At 45.2% G+C, this 26,994-nt stretch overlaps 1 protein-coding gene across 2 annotated transcripts in view; it reads right to left on the reverse strand.

Annotated features, from left to right (window-relative positions):
- Positions 1-6,042: 6,042 nt before the first annotated feature.
- The window catches only part of LOC147636479 (ras-related protein RABE1c-like), a 41,838-nt gene continuing 20,886 nt past the window's right edge, over positions 6,043-26,994 (reverse strand). The window contains exons 7-8 of one of the 2 annotated variants that reach the window (XM_086801933.1): positions 6,575-6,667; positions 6,043-6,474 (exon numbers count right to left, since the gene is read on the reverse strand). In XM_086801933.1, the coding sequence (XP_086658059.1) occupies positions 6,394-6,474; positions 6,575-6,667 (174 nt within the window). In that variant the 3' untranslated portion in view covers positions 6,043-6,393. Of the gene's footprint in view, positions 6,504-6,574; positions 6,668-26,994 lie in introns of both variants that reach the window. The other variant, XM_086801932.1, reaches the window with a different exon arrangement.

Raw genomic sequence — 26,994 nt, forward strand, 5'->3', positions numbered from 1 at the left:
AGCGAGTATGATTTTTCTGTGAGCTTTCTCTTGCAAGCTTTTTTGACCTTCTAGTAGAAGTAAACAGAACCATACTCATATATACAATAGTTGTAACATTACTCAGGTATCACAAGATAAGAAAATCTAAAATATCATTTGAAAAGGGACATTTCGGATTGATAAGTTATAGTTTGTTATGCACAAAAACCAACACTGCTATACATTGACATAGAATTTTCCCTACATAAAATACCAAAACACCATGACCATTATCTTAACGCATTTGATCTTTGTGCCCACTATGACACCCTATTTTCAACATGCCCATCCCCTATATATGCCATCGCCAATTACATTAGTTATGTCCTTTGTGTGTATTCCTTCTTCACTCATGCCTCTTTGTCTCCATTACCATTCTCCCATGCCTCCATGCTTCTTTATATATAGTTTAATAATGCCTCTCCTATTATACATGCCATACCCATTTGCACCTTAGCCTCCATCCCTCTATGTTACCAATGCATAAGTGAACTCTAGTAGTGAAAACACCCTATTCTTCTTTTCCTTCATGCTAGCATGCATGAATCCAAGTGCCACAATGCGGCCTTGACCCTTAGTAATGCCCTTATGCATCCATAGGCCTCAATACCTTCATGCCAACCAATGTTAAGAAAAGAAAGGGGACTCCCTATACTCATGAGAGAAGAAAATGGACTTTAGGTGCTCCAAATTCCATCATAATGTTACCAACTTTTTCTAGGTGCATAATTTTACACTTTTGACATCCGAAATGAGCTCAGAAGGCCTGAAAATGGTAAAAATAATTGTAAATATGCTTATGTTTGGAATGACTTTTTGGATCTTTTTTTTTTAGAGAGGTTCTAGGAGCGCCTAGGTAACCGAGCACCGATTACCCAGGTGCTATCAAAATCCCTCTTTTTTTTAAAAAAAAAAAAGAGGTTTCAAAAATTCATCCAAACATAGGCATATCTACAGTTGTTTCTGTCATTTTCAGGCCTTGTGAACTCATTTTTTATGTAAAAAATATAAACTTTTGCACCTTAAAAAAGTTGGTAACATTGTGATGGGATTTTGAGCACGTAGAGTCCCTCTTCTTCTCTATGAGCATCGGGAGTCCCCTTTTGTTTCTTAACACTCATTGGGATGGAGGCATTGAGGCTATGGATGCATGAATGCATTACTAAAAGGGTCATTATGGTAAAGGTCATGGAGCCATTGTTGTATGTGAATGCATATTGGCAAGAAGGCAAAGAAGCATAGGGTGTTGTCCATGCTAGAACATTTCTATGCATTGGTAGCATAGAGACATAAAGGTGAGGAAGCATAGAGTGTGGATAGAGACATACATAGAGGATGAAAATGGTGTGGAAGCATAGAGTATATGGATAGAGACATATATAGGGCATGAACATGGTGGGGTAATTGTTGTTGAGGATGACTCAGGGTTTGTGAAGGATCATCTCTCTCTTAACGTCAGAAGTGACCTCTCTATCTTGCACTCATCCTCCACGGACCACTACCAAACAACTTACTTCTATTCAAGCCAAAAGTTGGCCCAATTCAAACAAGGTTTTGAATTATAAGAAGTTGTCCCATTACAAAAAAGTTGTTGATTTGCAAGGGTCCTACATTAGTGGCCTGGATTTCATCACAGGACACTTATACTTGACAAAAGATTTCCTTTCCTCTCTGTTTATCTGATCATTGTCGCTCTCTTATAACTTCACTTCTTGCATTTACCTTTGCTCGGCCTCCCAATCTCTTCTTTTCCTATCCGCCTTTTCCACTTTTGCATAACTTCCATTTGTTGTCGGATGGTTAGCTGCTCTCCACTCTGATTCTTTCTTCCATTCTCCAAACGAACGAGCACTACATTTGACATTTGTTCTTCTCCTACTTCGAATGGGTTTGCACAAGTGTACTCTAGACGATTTGTGTCTTGTAGCCACAAACACAGCCATGGCACTAGTGTTTCTTCCAAGAAGTGCTCTCATTGCTATGCAATTTGCCGCTCCAACTTTGGAGCAATCAACCAAGTACCTTTTGGGTTTTGAAACAACTTGTATCTTTTTTCAGCCACTATTAGAGTGTTTCCATGCCCAAATCCTGGGTTTAGACACCAAAATTTGCTCATCCCTTTGAAGAACACAGGTTTACTCTGAAAACACTCCTATGATAAAACACCTGCTCACAACACACTGTGATAAAACACCTCTGCTAATCGAGATTTCTGTGCTCCAAACACCGTTTCGAGTATCTCGTTGACCTTGGCCAATCTTCTTATGCTCCATTGAGTATGAATGTTTTGTAACAATGAGATTGAATATGAAGTACTCAATTGCCTTAATTGTCTGTTATCTTAATGTCTTGCAGTACCCAGGAACACAACAATTTCAAAGGCCACATAATCCTCATGTAAACCATTTCTTGTGCCAATGAAGCTTTTTCTAGGGGCATGTTTGCAAACCCATATGGGGCACCCGTCCCACCCCATGTCTGCCTGCCAACAACCAAATACAACTCGTGTTGCCAACATGGCAAGAAAAATGGGAGGTGGTTGCTATGAGGATCAAGTAATGGAGTGCTTCAGATGCTGTGGAAATCAATAGTTGTTGTAGTATGTGGTGAATGAAAGAGTCGGTTGCATCCCTATGTATAAAGTAGCTCAATTTGCAACACGAAAGCCAATGGAGTGCTTTGGATGCAGTGGAAATTACCGAGTTGTGGAATTTTCAAACAAGGCAGTCCAAACAAGGTAATAACAATGCATGCATGAAGATTGTGGTGAGAGCCATAGGTATCTAAAGTCCAAGATAGAGCTTGTTAAGGAGATGGAGACAAAGGCATTAGGTAAAGTCTAATCAAATGAAGTTGTGGAAGCCTCCATGGCATACACAACTAAAATACTAGGGAGCATTAGATTAGTGCTCTCTTGTCATGATAAAGGGTGTAAGCACGTTAACGTGCTATGCTTTTTATGGTTGTTAGCATGTACCAAATAGCATATCTTGCTAGTATATGAAAATGAATATATGACGTCTGCACATTGTAATGTAAATATATATTATTTGCTTTGATATTACAAATGGTAATCATGCATTCAACACAAGTTTAGTAATCACGCAAAGGTGTGCTAAAATTTAGGATTTGACATGCATTTGTATTCGAATTTGAGATTGGTCTAAAGTAGCTTTTCAACAGTGTTTCAAAACAATTGTAAAGTCATGAAGATAGTGGGGGCCACAAGCAAGAAGAGGGGAGTGGGGGAGACAATGGTGGGGGGGGCCAAGCCGAAGCCCAAGCAACGTCAGCGTGCAGGTTCTGTTAGGGGAAAGAATGCGGAGGATACTGCCTCAAAGTACTCACCGAAGGAGGACATGGGTTCGGAGTCAGCCTCTCTGCCACCACGACACTAGAGAGAGAAACAGGTGTGGGGGCTCAGGCAAAGAAGCTCCCACTCAGAGCCTCAAAGAGCTGGCTCTAGCTCTCCACCACGGCGAAAAAGGGTGAAGTTGATACACAACAAGAGCTCTCCATTGGAGTCAGTCTCATGAGGTCTCCTTGAAGAAGGAAGGGAGGGAGCTCTTCGACAGACTCTAGTAAGATCTCTCTCTTTCTTTGTCTCTCTCTCTCTCTCTCTCTCACTCCATGTCCATCTCTCTCTATGTATGCTCCCCTCTTCATTCTCTTTGTCTCTTTTACTAATTTCTCATGTTGCATGTATGCAAGCCAGTGGAAATCTCCAAGGTGGTTTATCGGAGGCATAGAAAATTCAATCATACCATGGCGAAGTTCAATAGAGAATATATCCTTGCCATGGAAGGTTCCCAAACTGTTGAGGTGGGGAGTAGTTGACTGACTCCGACTGTCTATAAGCACCTAATGATGTTTCATCACAAAGTCTACCAGAAGTGCCCTCCCACAAACATGGAGATCACTGCAACATTTGCAAAGGGATATGTGAAGGAGTTCATCCCTGCAGGGTTGGTCATGTCTTCCAACTCAACAGAGTTTGTTGTGCGATATTTGCAAGGCCTACAAGGAAAGAGGTGCTATGACAGCCATGTCAAGAAGTGGAGGATGCGTAATGAGGACTTACCAGCACCAAAAGAGGAGTTGTTTGAGGACTTGGGTGATGAGTAGTTTGTACCATCTGATGGCATCCCTACCACCACAACAAAGGCTACGAAAGCCACACCCCTCATCAAACACCTTGTGAGCTATCCAAGAAGAAGGGAGTAGGCCTTGGTCGCTCCACAATACCCTACCCATCATTTGCAGACCCTAATGACGTGCAAAATGAAGGCAGTTGTGGCAAGCACCAAGAGAACCTATGAAGTGTGCAACAGGAGTTAGAGACTCCAAAGGTAGTAAAGGCCAATAGTGAGAGGGTAAAAGAAGACAAAATAGCGACAAAGCCAAACAAACGTTCTTCATAAAGAGAATTATAACGTCTAAAAAAGAAACCCTAAAGAGTTAAGCAAACCCCACTAGGGAATCAAAGCACACATAAGGACTTCCCAAGTAGGAACTAGAAAGAAAACAATGTGAGCAAAATAAAGGAGCAAAATAAAGTAAGTTTTCTGTATCTTTTTTAGTAATATGTTATTTCTACATGGTGACATTGCTCTTGTTTATCCTTTTGCACGACAGAGATGGAGAGTCTAAGATTGTGAAGACGAATCATCTTCCATCACAATTGTATACTGCCACAAATTCTAACAGTTTTCTAGGAGGAAAGAGGAGGAAAGGAGTACAAAAACTTGTGAATAATATACTCAAAAGTGATTGGTACAAATATAAGTTTTCGCTTGTGCCAGAGCGAGCTCAGACAAGTAAAAAGGGATACGATGCTATTTATTCCATCATAAGAGATCCATTGCATTCTAAAGGACATTACAAATATCTAGTGCCAATGCGAAAAGAAATATGTATTTCTCTCTTCGTAAATTCATATGTAATTATTCGTCTTAAACATTTTTAGTATTCCGGTTCTCAATATTAAGACCTTGATATTAAGTGTAAAAATGTGACGACAACCATAAACATGACAAATCAAATAATCGATGTGAGATGATGGATCGCAGAAGATGTAGCCATTTTAAAGGCAGGTGATTATTGTATTGAAACCTAAACCAAGATAGAATCACAACAACTACACCGAAATATTCTGCGTTTCATTGGCTGGAGGAACTCTTCTTGCCTAAAGAGGTGAAGCATAACCACAAGGAGCATGCTAGAAACATGATCATGTGCAACAAGAAGAGTAACATTGCCTTATGCATCAGCAGTAGCAGCAATGAAGTAAGCCCTCATTAACTGATGTCAAAGAAGTAACCAATATAAAGATATGCATGCCTTGGAAAAAATTTTAAAAAAAATTCCTTGCAATAATAATGCTAACACTCTCTACACATGTTACATGAACCGAACTTTTTGGCTGCTCTTCTTCCCCCCCACCTAGGCGAGATAAGAATTTCCACTCCTTTGAGGTAGTCCTCATCTACAAAGAAAATTAAGATGACATCATCTCATCCACCATAGTTATTTGGGTACTTGGTGTCTGAAAGTAGGCATTGCAGTGTCCAAATATATTGGGGGACGAACAATCAAAAGACAAAAAGGAGCGCGACGCAAACTTGCAATTTGATCGAAACAGACCCATAATCAGAGAGAGCACCGTTCTTTTTGGGCCGTGGAATCCAATTCAAAACAAAGAGTCTCCAAATTGCAAAAGGATTTCTCGTTTGAAAGGGATAGAACATGGAGACCATTTTTTGCAGACCTTATATCTAGGAGCATTTATTGTCAGCACTGGCTTAAGGGATGCCACAGACCTAGCAAAAATACTCTTACAATTACACTGATAACATATCTAGAATGCGGACCTGTAGCTAGATATTTAACTTCCAATAATACTACTCTACTGCACAATCCAGCACGTCCACCCATTGCAACCAGCAGGATTGGAACTCGTGACATCACACCTGGGACTCTGGTCCTTTAACCAACTGGGCTACATCTTGATTTCTATCACATAACGCCAAAACTTTTATGGTGTATTCCCCCAAAAAATTGTTATACTCATGATCATACGTGTGTGCTTAAATATTATTTCATGTACAACAGTCAGGGTACACTTACACCTACAAAAAATCTGGCTACAAGGAACTTCAAACCATAAGCAAGCATCTATGACGCATCAGAAAAACAGATGGAAGTAACTGAAGCCAGCCTCTTTCCAACTACTCAAATCAGGTTATCAGCAAAGATCAAGGCGCTGCTTTCTACACTTCCAGTAAGAAATTCGCCCGGCAATAGTTTAGATGCAGCCCATTCAATCTCTGATGGCCACAAATACTTTCGCATCCAATACAGCCACTTGAGATGTCATGAGCAACATGCAGACTTCTGCTTGCTTTCAGGTGAGTCTTTGGCTGCATTTGGTCTGGATATGGTGATTGTTGGTGCCTGCCATGAGCAACACCAGAGAACCGAATCTTCACACCTGAATCAGTGGCACTACACAACACAAGCACTATAGCACTATCCATGAGTTCCTTTTACTTACCTCTGCTTTTGTGGCAGCTTCGGACAGCCTTTGCTTGATGTCCCTTGCAATAGTAAAGAAAACCTGCTCAACATTCATATTTGTTTTTGCACTCTGCAAAAGGTAACACCACACAATGTAAGAACCCATTAGCTGCTTATATTTAAAAGCTCCAGTTAAGGTTGTCCCTGAATACAAGCAGAGGATTGTTACATCTACAAAAGGTTAACCATTGAGGCGCACCTGAGGACCGGAACCTGCTAGTCCATTTCCCTTGAGTATAAACAACCCAACATTCTTCAGCACAATCAAATGGTAACCTTTGTTAACCTGTAAACTTCCATCCTAATCCACGACCTCACCACTTACAATCAAGAAATCCAGCACTGTAGTAGCACCCACTGTTTCACAAATAGAGGCTCCTTGCTACTGAAGGGGAAGCTAACATGGCAGCCTCTCCAACTTCCCCAACCAAAGCAACCGTCAATTATCCTTTTTCAGAAGTCAACTTCCAGCTCATCTATCTCGCTGTGGCCTCTTGGAAAGCACCACATTGGTTTGCAAATTTGTTGGCCGTGGCACGAGCACATTTGGGAATGGACGTATCACCGGTATCCAAGGGACAAGGGTTGAACTCCATGTGGCACCCGCATGTGACAATATACATATACAAAGCATGTTGTGAGCGCTAGTCCAGGCACAAGTCGGCTGGGACCAAGCCAGTGCATTGTCCAGAAAAAAGATACAACCCACTCAGATTTACTTTTGTACAAGTGCACAAGCAGCTTAATATTATAAGCCAAGAGCCCGGCACTTGACACAGGTGTAAACAAGTCTAGGATCCACAAAGCATTCCATGAGCTGAACCAGCAAGTTCCAGACTGGTCAGAAACATCCAGAACAGAATGGACAGATACGGGCAGGTTTCGGGTAAGCTGCGAAGCCAATTGCCATGCAGTCCGTTGAACAGGTCGTGCAGATAATGCTGATTTTCCTATTTTTACACATATATCCCCATTTTCTCCAATCGTCGAGAGGCTGTAGTGCTGGCCAGCTTGCTCAAAAGGCGGCCCAATTGCCTAAAAATATAATAGGCACAAATCCGTACAATTAGGGTTTACAAGCCTTCTAAGCTGCAGCTAAGGTGGGTGGAAAATATCCATTGCGTTGATTTGTGCTTTTACAATCTTCAGGGCCTTGCTTTTTGGCCCTGGAGTTGCTTTTTGAAAAAGTGGCTTTCAGCTTTTTGATCCAGTTCGATGTCCTCTTTCCAATGGTTCCCTTAGCTTTTTGGTCAACAAAGTTTGACTTTTGCTTTTTCTTGCTTTTTGACCAAGATTGATGCTTTTTCCAAGGCCAACATTAGGAACCCTATTTCCATGTGTCCATAATTCTAGACATGTGTTCGGGCATGAGTTCTATCATGTGAAAAGAGCTTGGAGGACCCGAGTAGAGAGTGCAAGAGAGAGAGTGAGATATGGAGCAACTATGCTAAATATACTGAAGTGGTACAATCCCAAGCAAAAGACACAAGCAGTCTCATAAGTGAGGGAGCAAAAGATAGACTAGGCAAAGATACTAGACTGAGAGGCCAGCCCACCTATTTATAGGTGGGTAGTGCTGGCCGACTAGAGACATTGAAGCTGACCGACTGGAGGATTGAATTGGTGTCGATTGGGAAAAAACCATACCGGCTGGGAAAAATCGCAGAAAAATATATAAAATACGGGTGGCCAGCCCACAATCAAGGGCCATGCAAAAGGGGCCAAAAGGACACCAGACATGGGCAGAAATTGGGGATGCATGTGCTAACACCCCCTCTCAGCACAAGATGCTGAACATACTCCAAAAAGCCAAAGACAAAAGAATGCAGCAACAACAAGTACCAGGAACGCTCCACAACAACTCAGCTACAAAAGCAACAAAACAAGCTGCCAGATACACTGCTCCTCTAGAAGAAAACAACCATGTAGGTTGCGTCGTGGTGCTCCAAATATTGGTGCTAAACCTAAATGTAAACACAGTGCCACAGAAATCCCTAGAAGCTTGTAGCTCCAAGAAGATAATACCCTCAAAAGAAATAGAGTCCATCTGCTCCAACTCTGTACCAAGAGTAGCCAAATGCTATACAATAGCATCCTCTTTGAAGGTCAGCATTGCCAGATGTAAGAACTCAACTGCCCTCTCTGAAAACTGATGTCGGGACTCCACAAGCCCAACCAAATTCAAATCCCAATCTTTCAAGTCCTAGAAGTACCATTGTGCCCCAAGCACGGTCACGGACACACCTGACCACAATTCAAAATCCTCACACAGAGGAAGGGAAATAGGAACATTCATAGTAGTGGTAATTGAAGTAGTAGTAGCCTCCTCAATACCATCACACAGCGTAGAAGTAGGCTCCTCCATAGAAGGCAAAGGGACCAGCAACACATCCTGGTCACTCGTTGTTGAAGAAAGTGTCGGAGGCGAAGCAATAGGAGACAAATCCCCCTCAGAAGCTGTGAGCAAGGATAGCCCACTAGCTTCCTCAAAAACATTACCAGAGATATCATCCTGGCAAGGAGAAGTATGCACAGAAACTGAAGGCATGGTAGCAGGAGAAACAAACTCCTCAGATGCAGTGAGCAAAACTAGCCCACTATCCTTTGCTGCAAGAACATCTCCAAAAGAAGTATCCACAAGATCACTGGCTGCATGGCACCCAGAAGTAGAAACCATCTGTCGATCATTGGCATCACCATACAAGTCACAAAGCAACTGCCACACATAGAAAGTAGAAGCATCATCACGAGCATAGATGAAGTGTCGGAGAACCGAATCCTAACAATTCAGGAGGAGAAAGCCATAGATCTGTCCGTCAGTCTTCCTCCAGTGACACACATCCTCCGCAAAGGCAAACTTGTCTGCCTCATCTAGGAAATAACAAGAAAGTGGTACGGGAGCCAAATCTGAAGCTATCATCATTGATCCAACCAATAGGACCAAACCTCATAAGGTAAAACTGTCCAAATCAGAAAACACTGATCTAGATCCCTTCCTCCCACCAAAACACAGCCCTAAGAGACTGGACAGCACGCAAAAGTCCTCCTGTAGCAAAAAATGCAGAAGCTTCTGTCGACTGTACTTGCAACCTTGAGGCCACCAGAAGAGGGAAGCAAAAAATACAGATTTGATATGGAGAGGAAAGGTAGCCACAAAAGGGCCTGGGAATATGCTGTAAGAGGGAAAGGCATCAACTAGGACTGTAGCTTGGGCTCTCCTCAAGAAAAAAAACGCACAATCTCAGAAGAAGAAGTGTCCACCACAGGTACCAAGGTTGCCACCAAAGCCCGAACCACCACAAAACCCCTCTGCAAAAGGGAATGTCCACCGGAGAGGAAAATGCAGCCAAAGAGGGGCTGCTGTCCTGAAAAAACAGGCCGCCTGGATCCAAACTCCAAGTAGAAGTAAAACGCTGATGAGAATATTACCTTTTGGCTGCAAGTGATGAAGCCAAATTGAAGGGAAAACAATCAGCAGAAGCTGTCCAGAAAACGCAGCAAGAAGAAGGCTGCAAATATGAGAAAAACGCAGTGGTTAAGGGGCTGTAAATAGGACTAAATCTCGGGCAGTAGATGGAATCGCTGAACCGGGAGCAATGATACCATGAAAGAGTGCACAGAGCGGAAGAAAAAGAGCACTAGAGTGTGCTAAATAGAGAGTGCAAGAGAGAGAGAGAGAGAGAGAGAGAGAGAGAGAGAGATATGGAGTAACTATGTTGAATATACTGAAGTGGTATAGTCCCAAGCAAGAGACACAAGCAGTCTCATAAGTGAGGGAGCAAAAGATAGACTAGGCAAGATACTAGACTGAGAGGCCCCAATGGATTACTGTTCCGAAATGGAAAGGTTTGTGTATTGGATGTGCCAGAAATGAGGAGGAGGATCCTCATTGTTGGGTTTTGCGAGACCTTAATGTTCAATAGAAATACATAGAAAATAGCAAGAACACATAGTAGTGGAGGATGAGGCTCTAGGGTTAGGGTTCCTAGGAGTGCAAGCAATTATGGTGGCTTGAAGGGCTTCATGGTGGAAGTGTACATGCAGTGAGAGAGAGAGAGAGAGAGAGAGAGAGAGAGAGAGAGAGAGAGAGAAACTCAATGCTGTAGACATAGTTGCAATGAAACGCGTTTCATTCCATCTCAATGAAACAAAACGTTTCATTGGAATGAAATGCGTTTCTTTCATGTTGCCTAGGAAAACCTACGTTTTTCAACGTTTTCTATCCAGAGAGCACGTTTTTCAAAAAAAAACGTCTCCAGGCGACTGAGAAACTGATTGAAGGAGCTCCTGCCTTGCACAAATCAGCTCCTCTAGTTTACTATTTGTCATCATTCATGCATGATTGCATCTATCAGGCTTCAACATGCTTTACTTTGTGTATTTTAGACTTCAGTTTACTTTTTTTGTATCATCTCAGGATTCAAACTTTTTGTGATCACTTTGAGTGCCATTATTGAGTAGTTGCCATTATTGATGATGAAATCCAGATCTTGATTCTTGATGTTGCTAGTTTATTTATGCCAATTGGTCAATGACACAGTTGGGTGCCCACTGTTACTGGGTCACCCAGATTCTTTAGTTTTAGCTTGTAAATATGTTTTAATGTGTAAATGATGCATGTTTAATATTGTTTTGCAGGGAAGGCAACATATTTTTAACATATTATAAACCTGTATATAAATTTTGAGGCCTGTACCCCCCTTTTTGTATGAAACGTTTTTGAAACTTCTGGAAAATGAATGAAACGTTTATGAAACACGTTTCATGAAACGCCTGGCAACTATGGCTGTAGAGCAAGATGATTGCATGATCTAATGATAGATTGATAAATATGTTGAAGTACACCAAGTACATGGTTTTATAGGTTTCAAACCTTATCTTTTGACTCACATAAATCACATACATCTTATCCAGTTATAAGAGAGTGTTCACACCTAAGCAGGTGTTCATGCACACATATACACGAATAAGGCTGCACACACATACATACGAACACATAACCCTTTGGGGGCACTACACACATGGATACACAAATACACAAGATTCCGAAATACCCAACAAATCCCCCCTTCGGAGCGAAGGTGGTGAGACCCTCACGTAAAAAAGTTACTACCACCATCCACCTTGCTTTAGAGCTAGACTCACCATCTGCACCTCTCGTGCCATGGTAGCCTCTCCTATCAGGGTAAGACCGAGGCAGCAAGGCGGGAGAGTATATGTCTAATGCTTTCAAAGCATACTTGGCTGGAAAAGGCATTAAGCACCAATGTACTATGCCATACACACCAGTGACCACAACCGAATGGTGTCGCAGAAAGAAAGAACATGTCCTTGATGGAGATGGCCAGATATATGGTCAAGGACAAGGGTTTGCATTAAATTCTGAATCGAGGCAATCATGTGTGCTATGGATGTTTTGAAAAGATGCCCTACAAAAGCATTGAAAACCATCACTCCATATGAGGCTTGCCATGATAAAAAGCCTAAACTTGATTACTTCAGGTTTTTGGTTGTCTTTCATATGCCCATGTGCCTCAACAGATGAGAAGCAAGCTTGATGACAAGGCAACAAAATGGGATACAACAATGGTAGCAAAGGTTACCATCTCTATAATCCACTCAGCCAGAGGATTTTTGAGAGTAGAGATGTGGTGTTTGTTGAAAATGTAAATCAGCATATGGGTAGACAGCTGTACAGGGGTCAACAAAACATGGTTGAATGGCTGCTTCCACTTGCAATTGATGGTACAGCAGTACAACCCGCAGTGGAACATGTGTTGCAGCCAAGTAGACATCATGTGGATGCTGAAATTCAGAAAAATGAACAGCTTGTTATGCATGATGATGTAGAAGAGGTGAGAAGAGCGGATAGTGCTACAGGAGGCCAGATCAGTCCCTAGATGGTTGGTCTGAATTTTCAAGAGAGCAAACTCTCAGCTCCTCTCAATAGCAAGACACAAGCTCAGTACAAGACGGCTTTCACTACTACAGTTGAGTGTGTATGGTTGAGAAGAATCAAGATTGATGTGCCCCATGTCAAGATTGAAAGGATCGGGGAGCATGCACAAGCAAGGAGAGAGGGAGAGAGAAGGAAGAACACACAGCACGTAGGTGGGGAGACTCCCAAGTGGTAGCTCCCCCTATACAGTATAATCACTATATGTATAGGGTACAGTGGGCGGGCGCCCGTGACTCGGGCGGCCGGGCAAGGCACATACGCCTTTACCCCAACAAAGATGTTCTCCCATATGATCCACAAAACAAACCATCAGTCCCACACTAGATTATTTAGGCAGAGTTTGCTGCAGCCTTGATGGTAGTGGGAGCACTCTTCCAGAAAGTCATGTACCTAGGGTTTGCACTTTGCAATATGTTTCATTTTCAGCCCTTGCAACATAATGCTGAAAACACACAAAGACCTCCGATTTGCTTTCAAAGGGTATACTTAAGCAAATCTAGAGTAATCATAAAGGCGCTCTAGAAGAAGCCACATGTAGGCAAAGCGCGTCGAGGATGGCTTCTTCATCTCCAAGTCGCTGTGATGGCAAAAGATAGCAAGGGCTCTTTGACTGAAAAAAGTGACAATTTGAGTGGCTTGTGTCACCACACTCTTTACCCACTCTAACTTGCCTATGTCAAGGCAATGAGAGGCACAAGGAGTCCATACTATGGACTTAAACTCCTCCTCAAACAAGCGGCCCATCTTGCGGCAATTGGACGCATTGTCCGTAACCACTTGAACTACATTTTCGGGGCCAACCTACAAGAATGATGGATCATGGATCATGGATGCAATCATGCATGATGCATGAAAAAGGAAAAGAAATAAGACTTGAAAAGTTGAAAGTTGAGTAAAAGGCAAAGGCTAAACTTTGAAGCTTCAAACTCAAAAATTAAAATTGTATCTTATCTCGATTATGGCTTGTCGAATGTGGCGATAGATGACCTTGCCTGAGGTTTTCTTCCCCGCCTTTCCGGTATCCACGGCCCGCAAGAAGTATGTGCCATGAGGGCAAGATACTAGAATGTTGAGGATGCTCCTCTTTTATGGTCCATCCGTCGGAGAGGATGGAACACCCATACTTCACCCATCCCGCTCGGACGGGCTCGAGGGTCTTGTTGATTCTCTCCTTTCTTCATCAAGTGCCTTCGTGCGCATGTCGTTGTAGGTGATGCCATGCCAAGGGCCATGGCATGGTCCTACTTCGGCAATGGCTCTCACCATTCTTTGCCATTGAGGAGTTTTGAGGACAAGAAATGCGAGATAGCACTCAATGATCGTGCGTGCAATCTCCACATTTGCGTCTTGTTGCTTTGCTCGGACCCAAGAGAGAGAGGCCACATTTGCTCCAATGGAGCCTCCAAGAGTGGCTTGCCTCGTGTGGAACCTCAAACTCACTTAGCCTCTCTGATGAGGGGCTGGAGTTGGTGAAGGGGGAGAAGGATGCGGAGAATGAAGAGGATGTATCCCTTGCCGGCGCGATGACTTCGTGTTGAGTGGCGGCAACGGCGGAGGGGGCTCTTCCACTATTACTTGCTTTTCCAAGCAAGGAGTACTTCTTCACAATGCTATCGGAAATGTCTTGAGGGATCATCTTGTAAGGTGCAATTTGCCCCCCCATCTTGGAGAGATGTGCAAGAAGCCTAGTGACACTACTAGTGTAGGACTTGCTACAATACTTGCAAGCATAGTTGCCCCTAGTTCGCGAACCGCCACAAAAGTTCGATTTGAACGATTCGGTTCCATCTGGTCGATCAGAGATTATCGTTTTTTTTTCTGACCTTTTTTTTCGTTGTTTTCGTCCATTTTTTCTGCCGTTTGATGGCCCTTTGGAGAGCCGTTTAATGGGTGTTTTTTGGGGCTCTTGCTTGCCAAGCCCTTTGGTTGCCATTGCCTTTGCTTGAGGCTGGCGTCTCTTAGCTCTAGGCTCTCCCTATTATCTAAATTCTATATAAGAGGCCCTCCCCAACCCCATCCTCACAAGTTCTCATTGCTCAACCCTCCCCTCACAAGAGCTCAAGTCTATCATCTATCCCCTCCCTTGAGTCCCCTCTAGGCTCTCTCCCTCTTCCTCAAGGGCCAAGGCCTCAAGCCTATCATCTATCCCCTCCCTTGAGTCCCCTCTAGGCTCTCTCCCTCTTCCTCAAGGGCCAAGGCCTCAAGCCTCCCCCTCAAGGCTGAAGCCTCTCCCTCTTCCTCAACTTTCTAGCCTCTGCGCTCTCCCTCTTGAGTCTTGAGTCTTCCTCCTCCCCCTCTTCCTCAAGCCTCTCCCTCGCTCTCCCTCTCTCCCTCTTCCTGAAGCCTCTCCCTAGCTCTCCCTTTCCTTCTCCCGGGATCCTTCTCTCCTCTTTCACCATGAGAGAAAAGCATGAAGCCTTTACTTTGCATGCCATTACCCATTAGAAGAACGAGGCGAAGTCGGGGGCATGGAAGTGGACTTGCAAGTATTGTGGCAAGGCTTACACTAGTAGTGCCACTAGGCTTCTTGCACATCTCTCCAAGATGGGGGGAGCAAATCGCACCTTGCAAGATGATCCCTCAAGACATTTTTGATAGCATTGTGAAGAAGTACTCCTTGCTTGTTCCACACCAAATTTAAGGCTGATGGTACCTTGGACAAGTACAAAGCCCGGCTTGTAGTGTCATAGATATCTCCTCCAGCCGGGTGAAAGGGAGGAAGCAACGGCTAGGAGATGGGAGCCCAACCACCCACATTGCTCAGTGCCCTAGGGTGGTGTGTGTGTTGTTGCTGCGTGATTTTGACATGGTATCAGAGCTCGGCCTATGTGGTCTTGGGCGGTCCTAACCTCTATTTGATCGAGGTGCTCAAATTGAAGGAGGGTGTTGGAGGTGGAATTCTCGTAGCTACTCTCGGGTTATCGCATGACTAGAAGTTGTGGTGGACGAGCATGGGAAGTCAAAGAACCATATATCGAGTGTGGTGGCACCTTGTCATAGATATCTCCTCCGATCAGTTTTTTTTTTTTTTTGGGGGGGGGGGGGGGAGGCAACAACTAGGAGATGGGAGCCCAACCACCGACATTGCTCAGTGCCCTAGGGTAGCGTGCGTGCGTGCGTGCTGCGTGACTTTGACATCGTCGTCATCTTCCCTCTACTTCTTCACGCCACCGTCTCCTCCACCTCTGCTAGTGGCAACCGCCCTTCCAGCGCCAACTTCTACCGTTGCTCCGCCCTCTGTGCGCCACCTTTGCCTGCACCACTTCTGCCATTTGTGCCACCGCCTGCACTATAGCAACGCCACCTTGTGAAGACACGCCGCTGTAGCTTGCGCCACCCCGAGAGCTCTGCCTCACCCTGTCGCCTCCGTCTAAGTGTCGCTTGTGCCCTGTCGAACCTGGCTGCACCGCCACCCTGCCTATTGCAGCTACCTTTGCTACTGCTTCTAGTCGCTGCCTCTGCCTACAACGCCGTCTCTACCCTGTGTGACCATCGCCTCCACTTCTGCCAAGAACGTTGCCGCTCTGCGCCACCTCTGTCTGTAGCGCCCATCTCCACCCTGTGTACCACCTGAGTATTGTCAGCCTTTCTAAACCCGTAAGGAGAAGAGGAATTACCTTGTGGAGATACTTACTCATTATTTTGGGTGTGAGCCAAGGATTGCCTTTATCCACATTGAGTATAGAGAGCTTTGTGGATATTTGGGAACATCAGTTTGATTCATCGGATTTCGGTACTAGACCGGTGTAAGACTCTTGTGGGTCATCCTCGTGGTCAGCTCTTAGCGTCAGTTATCTTGTGCCTCAACATCGACCTCAGTCCGACCTTGACATCAACACTTTGTTTAATATTGTATTCATTTGTTGTATTGGTCCTGGCTTGGAAAAGCCCGTGGATTATTCTTGAAATAAATTCCTAAAGAGGAAGTGGAGCATGTTCCCCGCTCAGCGTGTACTGTGTGAAACCCCGGTCCCCTATTCCCATCTCTCTCCCCCCCTTCTCTCTCTATCTTTATCTCTCGTACACATGGTTGCATCTATCACTGCACGCTCCGTTGGGCTTACATGGGACTCGAGAGGTCTTGCTTTTTGCAAAAACCTACCATGCTTTGCTTTTACTTTTTCACTTTGCTTTCCTCTTTATTCTTTTAATAATAAAATATTGCTCAACTTTTGACCATCTTTCCAAAGTTCTTTTACGCATTGCTCATCTGGCTTCAGGGCCGAAGCTGTGAATCACCAAGATCATTGTATATATAGCATGTTTTGGCAATATATAATAGGTTAGGTCTCTCTCTCCTTCTCTTCTGTCTTTGCTAAACATAGGCTGATCCAAGCTAATCCTTGATTTGGGCAACAAATAAACACAGATTTAGGACATGATTAGAATCTTGTCAAGCATTGGAACGATCCAAGTGGACATGTATCACGTCGGCCAAGTGTGAAGAGTCTTATCCTGGTGGTCAACAACTTTTCAGTATTTATTTGTCCAAAGGCTAGTCAGACAGGTCATTTAGTATTCCAAGCCCTATATAAGGCCAAGTAGATCATCTCTCCCCGGATATGCAGCTTGATGCCATGGTGGATGGGTGAGTGGGTTTCCCAATCTCACCTTTACCATCCACAGGATGCTCTCACCCTAGGTTGCCGGATTGAGTCACGTCCCAAGCTCTCGTACCAATGAAGCATATACCAACCTAGGACCGTATGAAACAACGAGGCCTTCTTTAAACCTTTAGTGAGTCTTTAGCAATCCTTTAAACAGCATACATGAATCTGAAAGATGTAGTCGAGACAACACCAGATGTGTCACGTGCATCCCGCACTTGGATGCCACGTACACATTTCTGTATAGAAGGTGCAGGACCTGGGATGGTGAACTGGTCCCATGTGAGCCCAGTCCAAGACGAGTCAGCCAGGGATCCATCTCAGTCGTCCGAGGTCAAGTGTGCATTGTCCTGCACATGAGTCAAAGGTCACATGTGCACTGTTCTGCACATGAAACAATGCCAGTCCGCGCTGTGAGTCTCCCTCTAGAATGATGTCAGTGGTTCTGTGTATCTGGTATGGTACCGGATGTCAGATCACTGAGTAGATAGTGGTTAGGACAAGGGGCCAGCCCATAGGGCTATACCCCGGATCTTAGTGTGGGCATGGGAATGGTGTAGAACCACCCCCATGAGCGCCAGGAAGGCCCAGGCTGAACCCACCAGCCATGGAGGGGCTGTAGGACAGCCCTAGGGCAAAGATAAGGCTATTTCCAGGAGTTTACAACCTTTATATGGCTGTAGGGCAAGTATGGGGCAGCCCATACAGGCTGCCCAGCCCTTCGACTATGGGCAAAAGTTGTGTCCAACCAATCAGAAGCAGGCGCCTGATGTCCAGCCAGCCAGGAAGAGATGCGCAGATTTTATGGGATTTTTTCCAGCATTTAATGCTGAATTTCCAGTCGTGGGACATTTCTGGGCTGGCCGACTGCCTTTATGCTGGCCGACTGCTCCTGATGGGGTAGTATAAATAGAAGTGTCCATAATCCCATTCATTCATCTCATTATTCACCAAGAGCTCACGCCAAGGGAATTGCTAAGCAAAGGGGTGGAGAACTGAAGGTCAAGGGCAGGATTTTCCAGCCAAGAAAAGGTCCAAGGTTGCTGTATTTTCTTTCAGATTTTCTCATCATTCTAATAAAGCAAATACACCATCCGTGGTGGGGGCCCAACAAAGGGTAATTGGGACCCAATACTGTGTTCTCTCCATCTCTCCCTCTCTCTCTCTATTTTCTGCACATCTCCTTTCAGTTTGTGCGTTAATTTCCGTCGCGATAAGAGTACTGAATTCTGAGTTTTGAACTTACCGATTCTTCTCCGAAGCTTCCGCATATTACAGTGGTATCAGAGCCTACTTCAAGTACAAAGATTCAGCAAAGAAACCAGATTTTTTTCTCGCTCGTGTGGTTGGTTTTTAGACACCGGTGGACTACCCCTTTCGGAGTGACTCCTGTCCCTCAAAGGACAGTTGGTTTTTAGCCGCCGGAAGTCTCCCACACAAATAGTGGATGGTCAAATTGCGTTCCGGAAAGGAATTGCATTTTCCCGCTATGGCGAGCTTCGACGACGAGAGAGACCAAGAACCATGGGACCAGAGTGCACCAGGCAGCCCAGCTAGGGCACCAGGCTTGAGTGTCACAGACATGTTCCAGCAGATGATGCGAGCAATCGCAGAACAAACCGCCAAGTTGGATGAGCAGAAGGCGCAGATCTTGGCTCTGGAGGAGCGTACCCGCTCTCCAGCGTCGCGTTTTCCATCTCCTCCTCCCTCTCCTTCCGTATCCCAGATACCAGATCCTCGTCACAGGGACCCTCTCGTCGCGGGGTCACAGCTACAGCCAAGCTCCTTGCTTGAGTTGCAGATGCGTGCATTGGAGATCCGACAACAAGAAGACAACGCCATGCGATGCATGGAACACGAGCGTTACCTCAGAGCTTTGGACGCCAGATTGACACCGACGGCGCCCTCAAATCATTTTCCTGAGAAAATGAATTTCAGTAAGTATAATGGTAAACTCGATCCCACAACTCTTTATTCATGGTTACATCAATTTGAAGCTTACTTTGCCGCAGTGAGAAAAACAGATACTGACAAAGTGATCTTAGCCAGTTGGTACTTGGAAGGTGAGGCCATTCCTTGGTGGACTCAGTGTGCTCATGCCCACACCAGAGTAGGTGTGGGACGAGTTCGTCCGCGACCTTAAGCATCGGTTTCTACCGCCCCACTACCTTGAGCAACTCGAAGACGAGTTCCGGGGAGCGTGTCAGAACGCGCAACCAATCCTTCAGTTTGCCAATAAAATTTCGACCTTATGTCTGCAATTAGGCTTATATGATACGGACAAGAAAGGGCAGTTTTTGTATGGCCTGGACACGCAAATCCAATGGGAGGTGCGTATGTTGAGGCCAGTCACCTTTGAGGACGCACTCTCGCTTGCGCAGAGTGCAGAAATGAAACACAATGGCGCAAGCCCAAGACTTCCCAGCCGGCTTCTCCCAGGGCTAACGCCTCGGGGGGCAAATGCCAGAACCAGACGGGGTCTTCCCTAGGACAGAGCCCAAGAGCCTTTGGCTCCAAGAACTCGAACAATGCGTCTAAGCTTACTCCGGACCAGAAAGCGGAGGCAGGCAAGACAAGTGGCAAGTTGAGTGCTGAGGAGCTTTCTCAGTACAAGGAGGAGGGTAGATGTTTCTTTTGTCATACAAAAGGACATACTTCTCGGGATTGTCCGAAGAAGCCTCCAAAGGCCGCCGCCGCCTCCACAGCTTCCGTGGTGAGCTCAGCTCCCACACAGACCCCAGCGGCTAACCCTAGTTCTTCAAACCCCGGTGCTTCAGTTGGAGCAATTATTAGCCGGGAGCTCGAAGATAAGCAGAAGGGTGTCCATGACCAGGAGTATGAGCGCAACGAATTGCTCAAGTCCTTTGGCTACATAGGTGGCCAGAGAGTCGTCGTCTTGTTTGACAGCGGTAGCACGGAGGATGTGGTCACAGAACAGGCCGCTAGGCATGCCCGTTTCGAGCTGACTTTGGTGGACAAACAGGTTGAGGGTTTTAGCACAGGTATGACAACGAGCGTCAAGTATGAAGCTCTAGGTGCTAAGTTAGTGATTCAGGGCAGAGAGTTTGTGCATGACTTTATGGTTGCGCCTCTTGTAGGAGCAGACATAATTTTGGGTATCCAGTGGTTTCACAAGTTTCTTCCTGATGTCAAGTGAGACAAGCACACGTTCCAGATCAATTGGAATGTGTCAAACACCCCGTGACCATTAAGTGTGAGCCAGGTATTCCGAACTTTCCGCTCATAAGCCACTTGCAGGCTAAGCGAGCGGTCAAGAAAGGCGCACAATGTGCGATGATTTACATCCAGACAGCCCAGACTGTTGGGGTAAAGGCATTATGCCCACCCTTACAGTGTGTACAAGCCCATAAGTTTTATAGTACATAGTACACTTAGTACTTTTAATGCACTAAGTGCACTATGTGCACTAGAGCAAATATACATGTGTGATAGGGGAGTCACACACTCATACTTTGTGAGTTGACTTATCCCCACATGTCTCTCTCTCTCTCTCTCCCTTCTTCTCTGTGTGTGTCTCCCACATGAAACCCTAATTGTTTCAGCTGAGCTTCTTTAGCTCCCTTCAGCTGGTATCAGAGCTAGCACGAAGGCAAGGTGGGCATTTCTCTCCAACTACTCAAAGCGACATCGGCTGTGTGGGTGTTTCTACTACTCCTCTGTCGGGGGAAGAAGGGCACATTGTACTACTGTGTACGCTGGCAAACAAGGTCATATGGCTTCGTCTGTAGTGTCTATGGACCGGCAGTTTTGAGGAGTTTCGCGCGCAGCTGCAGGAGTCGGGCGCCGTGCGAGAGAGGCTCCGTTCCATCATCGCCGACCTTGATAGCGCAACTCGCCTCATGCAAGCTCAGCTCCTCCTCATCCACCATTCGCCCGGTCCGGCCTCCAACATCAACGGAGTTAGTGGGGAGACAACCATTGCCGCCCGACTCGCTGGGGCAGCGCTCGCAGCAGGAGAGGCGCCTATAGCGAAGCTCCGCCAGCCTACAGTTCCGTCCTCGACGCCGCCAGCTTGCAGTTCCATCCCCGACACTGCCAACCTGTAGTTCCATCCCCGTCTCGCCGCAACCAGCCTGCAGTTCCGTCTATCGTCATCACCAGCTCCCCGTTACAGAAACCGCCTGCCCGTAGAACTTGAAATACGACGCCCCCCTCTTTTCTGCAACAAAACTCAAAAATTTCAGAGGTATTTGCTTGCATGTCCATTATCATCAATTGAGCAGGTACAGGTCCTCATGGCTCAAATTTGAGCACAATTGGCAACATTGGGTGACATTGGTCACATTCCGGGTCAATTGGCAGGAAATTGGGTGTTAACATTTGGGGCTTTTGATGTAATTGTGCCATTGGGCATTCATACATGTTGTATGATGGAAGCAATCTCACATTCGGGGCTAAATTGCAGGAAATTGGAGTGCAAATCAAAGGGCTTTTGTGCCAATTGGGTTGATTTGCATGCAAGCACTGGCATTTGATGCTTTGGGCAATGTGTTGATGCCTGTCAAGCACTCAATGTGCCATTAAATCAAGGGGCTTTTATGTATTGGATGTATATGTGGCCAGGGGGAAGCATTGTGAAGACTCTGGATGCCTTTCATGTGCATTAATGTACCATTCATGATCAAAAATTGATCTTGAATCAAGGGGCTTTTCAAGATTCTGTGCTTGTTGAGCTTGGCAAAGCAGCAGGGAAGACTTTTATGCCTTGAACCCTCAGAAATCCACTTGCAGTCAAGGGGCTTTTGCCCAATTTCTGTCCGGGACTGTTGTATGCAGTGGTGAGGACTGTCAAGGTCTGATTTTCACTCATTTGGACAGCCAGGAGAGCATTTATTGCTACTGTACTTGCTGGTACAGATTTGGTACAACTTTGTACAAGTTTTGGCATGGCTGTACATTGATTTGAGTGAGGAAAAGGCTCATTTTCAGCTCCTGTACTTGCCGGTACAGATTTGGTACATTTTTGGTGAGCACTTAGTACTGTTGTACAGTATTTTGGAAGGGGAACAGAGCACATCTAAGGTGCTGTCATAAATCTGCAGCAACCAGATTTTGGTGATTTTATCACATTCAGTGGGAGGAGAGTTGCATTCGTGCTTCCGCAGTACTTTGTGTGCTTTAGTGCAGTGTTTGCACATCTTGCAGGGAGTCAGGCATTGACTGTGTCAAAGGTTGCATATTGCTATGGCAACCACAGGTGAGAGCTCTTCGTTGCTTCACATCAAGAAGCTTGAAGGCTCACATAATTATGACATTTGGCAAACCCAGTGCTATAATGTGTTGCTCCAGAAGAAGCAACACAAGCCCATCAAAGAAAGGGGTGTAATGCCCGCTTCTCTTATTGCTAAAGAATGGGAAGATATGGATGAACTGGCAAGATCCACCATCATATTGTCTGTGTCAGACTCTTTACTTTTCAGCATACGTGAAGAGAAGACAGCTTGGGGAATGTGGCAAAGATTGCAGGACTTGTATGCCCAGCAAAGTGCCTCAAGCAAAGTGTATTGGTTGAAGAAACTCATAGGTCTTCAAATGAAGGAAGGGGCATCTATGACAGCCCATCTAAATGAGTTTAATGGTGTTGTCAGCCAGGTCATCAATCAAAAGTTGGCAATGGACGATGAGTTCAAAGCCACCTTTCTCTTATGTCTTCACTTGATGCCCATTCACTCCATGCAGGAGATGGTCATGGTATGCACTCATGGATCATTGATTCAGGTGCCTCCTTTCATGTCACAGGTTGCAGAGACTTGTTTGTCAGGTATACTGCTGGCAATATAGTAGTTTATTTAGGTGACAACCATGCATGCCAGATTCTTGGCAAAGGTGATGTGAGGCTTGTGTTTTCAGATGGCTCACAGCTTATGCTCCATGATGTCAGGCATGTGCCTGAGATCAAGAAGAACCTGTTTTCTACTGGACAGCTTGATGATGCTGGTTATGTTACTACATTTGGTAGTGGAAAGTGGAAGATTAGTAAGGGCTCACTGGTTGTTGCCAGAGGCTCTAAGGTGGACACTCTTTACTTGATGCATGCTAATGTTTGTCACCATGCTAATGTAAATGCAACCGAGCTGCCGGAAATCTCTGTGTGGCATAGCCGGTTGGGACACAAGAGTGTCAAAGGAATGGAGCAATTGTCTCGTTTTGGTTACTTGTCTTCTCTAAAGTTCTCAAGATTTCAGTTTTGTGAGCATTGTATATATGGCAGGCAACTCCAGTGCCCCCACAAGAAAGCTCTTGGACAGAAAGATGCTCAGTTAGAGCTTGTGCATACAGATGTATGTGAGATGCCTCAGCTTTCTTTGGGAGGGGCAAAATATTTTGTGTCTTTTATTGATGATGCCACATGCAAGGTGTGGGTTTATCCTCTTCGTTTGAAGAGTGATACATTCTCAGTGTTTGAGAAGTTTGTTGCTCATGTTGAGAATCAAACTGGCAAAACACTGAAGGCTTTGCGTTCCGACAATGGTGGAGAGTATATGTCCAAACAGTTTCAGGACTTTTGTGATGCTAAAGGCATCAAGAGGGAGCTCTCTGCTCCTTATGATCCTCCACAAAACGGGACAGCAGAGAGGATGAACAGGACCATTCAAGAGATGGTCCGTTCTATGTTGTCACATGCTAGGTTACCTCATGGTTTTTGGACTGAAGCTGTTATGACAGCCGTTCATCTTATAAACAGGTCACCTAACACGAGGCTTGGTGGGAAAGTGCCAGAGGAAGTATGGACAGGGAAGCCTCCGTCCTACAAGCACTTGAGAGTGTTTGGTTGCGTTGCGTACGTGCACATACGCAGGGAAATACGCACCAAACTTGATCCTAAGTCTCACAAATGCATATTCCTAGGATATGGTGACAGAGGTGAAATGGGGTATAGACTTTGGGATCCAGTGAATAGAAAGATTATACGCAACAATGATGTCATTTTTTATGAAACATGCATGTATAAGGAGCCTGCAAGGCAACAGGAGCCTGGCAGAGTCATCTTTGATGATGATGGACATCATGGACAACAACCAAGGGCTGTAAATCAGCCATTACAGCAACAAAACCAGCCCTTAAATGGTGCTGAAAATGGCCCAAATGGACAGCCAGAGTTGGCAGAAGATATCCCTATGGATATCCCACAGTTAGAGGAGATACCGGGCATAATCTTTCAACCTTATGGCATGGAACAGGAGCCACCAATAGGTGATATGCAGGCTGAACAGCAACCTGCAAATGATGATCATTGGGTACGGAGGTCCACAAGACCCTCCAGACCCCCTGACAAGTTTGTTCCAGGGATTGACTACTTGATGCTCACTGACTATGGGGAGCCCTCATGTTATAAGGAGGCTTTACAGAGGACAGACAAGGCTCTTTGGGAGCGTGCTATGAAGTCAGAGATGGATTCTCTGCACAAAAATGGAACATGGAAGTTGGTGCATTTGCCTACAGGCAAGAAGGTTTTGCCATGCAAGTGGGTTTACAGGCTCAAAGTTGCACCTGATGCAAAGCCAAGATACAAAGCCAGGTTAGTGGCTAAGGGCTTCAAGCAGGAATATGGTGTGGACTTTGATGAGATCTTCTCTCCACTGGTCAAAATGACCACACTTAGAGCTGTATTAGCTTTGGTTGCTCATGATGATCTGGATTTGATTCAGATGGATGTGAAGACTGCTTTTCTTCACAGTGATCTCCATGAAGAGATATATATGCAACAGCCAGAGGGTTATGCAGTGAATGGAAAGGAGAAGCTTGTATGCAAGCTGAAAAAGAGTCTTTATGGGCTCAAACAGGCACCAAGGGAATGGTATCATAAATTTGATACATTCATGAAATCCCAAGATTTCAGGAGGAGTGACATAGATCACTGCTTATACACCAAGAAAGCTTTGGATGGCAGTCTATTGATCCTCATCTTGTATGTTGATGATATGTTGATTGCCGGGAAATCTCGTAAAAAGATGGATGCCTTGAAGAAGAGGCTGCATCCGACATTTGATATGAAGGATTTGGGTGATGCAAATCACATTTTGGGTATGCGGATACTTCGGGACAAAAATCAACATGTGTTGTATTTGTCTCAGAAGGAATACATTGGCAAAGTTTTGCAGAGGTTCAATATGGAGGGGGGGAAGAAGACTAGTACTCCTTTGCCTCCATATGTGAAACTCAGTGCTATGGACAGCCCACAGTCGGATAGTGACAGGGCTGATATGGCCAAGATTCCGTATGCTTCAGCTTGTGGCAGTCTCATGTATGCCATGGTTGCTACCAGGCCGGACATTGCATTTGCAATGGGAGTGGTTACTAGATACATGGCCAACCCTGGCAAGAAGCATTGGGAAGCAGTGAAAGGTGTCATGAGATACCTGAAGGGCACACAGGATATGTGCATCTGCTTTGGCAAACAGGATGCATTAGTGCATGGTTACACGGATTCGGATTATGCCGATCATCCAGATAACTGGAAGTCTACTACCCGTTATGTGTTTACATTCACAAAAGGTGCTGTGTCATGGATATCCAGGATGCAGAAGTGCACTGCCTTATCTACTACAGAGGCCGAGTATATTGCAGCCACAGAGGCTTGCAAGGAGGCATTATGGCTATCTCGGTTAGTGGTTGATTTGGGTTATACAGGGTCGAAGCAATCACGGAGAGGCCTGAAAAGGGCAATACGGAAATGGGGAAAAGGTGGAACAGGGTCACCACAAAAGTGGAGCTGATTCCGGGTGAAGTAGATGGCCCACAACGCCCAGAATCGCGTCCAATCAAAGAAAAGCACAAACTCTGAAAGGTCCAAAGGTAATCTACCAAAGATCCAAAAAAGGCGCCCAAATCAATGGCGAGGGAAACGAAGCTGTAAGGAGCTAGAGAGGCGGTGAGTACAGTCGCGAGAATGCTGACATGTGCATAACATATGAGGCACAATCTCAGCAGTGCGGAAGCATCGACGACAAAGAGCTGGAGCAATATGCCAACGTGCAAGCAAGGCTCCTATGGGAAGCACGCCAATAATGCATCTCCAAAGGAAAACCCGTTGTTTGAGTCGCATCTTGGATTTCCATACCTTTTTTAATGTAAGTCGCCACCAAGACAACCGCTTGTCAATATGCCAAAGACTGGTCCCATGATCCACAATCAAAGGTGGAGGAATAAGCAAGCGATGTGCCTTTGAGACAGTGAGGAGATAAAATGGAACAACTGGATAACCCAGCTGCTGACAATCAAAAGAACAATCCTGCAATGCATCAACCGTCTCAAGAGGAGGCACTGGCTGAAAGGGCTCCAATAGCTGAATAATCTCATGCCAAATCGGACGGTGGTGCATTCCTAAATGAAAAGTCCGGAGTGCTCTAGGAAAAGACAAAACCATGCCATGCTCATCCACAACATCATGCACAGAACGGATACCCAATACTGATAAATGATAGGCTCGTCGAGGATGATCCAAAGCAAGTGGTCGAGGAAAAGCCCAACTCCAATGAATGCTCTGAGTGCGGAAGGAGTTCCCTCTGTTTGGAGGCCTACCAGACCAATGTAGATAACAAAGGATATGCTACCAAGCTGTAATCAAAGAAGTGGCATAAGGACAACCCGAAATGCGACCAGTGATATGCCCAAAAATGACATCAGAGTAATCAAAAACCCAGTGACCATAAGCATCAACTCTCATATTGACACATAGGGCTGCCAACATTTAGGTCCAAGGCCGTTTTCGACATGCAAAGTCGATAAGCAGCATGGCTTTCCAGGCAAAGACATGGTATTGTATATCAAGAATATTCAATCCCCCATGCATCTTTGGCAAACATATCC

This window comes from Cibotium barometz, chromosome 8 (assembly GCF_041138505.1).
Source record: "Cibotium barometz isolate CiBa-2024 chromosome 8, ASM4113850v1, whole genome shotgun sequence".
Lineage (NCBI taxonomy): Eukaryota > Viridiplantae > Streptophyta > Polypodiopsida > Cyatheales > Cibotiaceae > Cibotium > Cibotium barometz.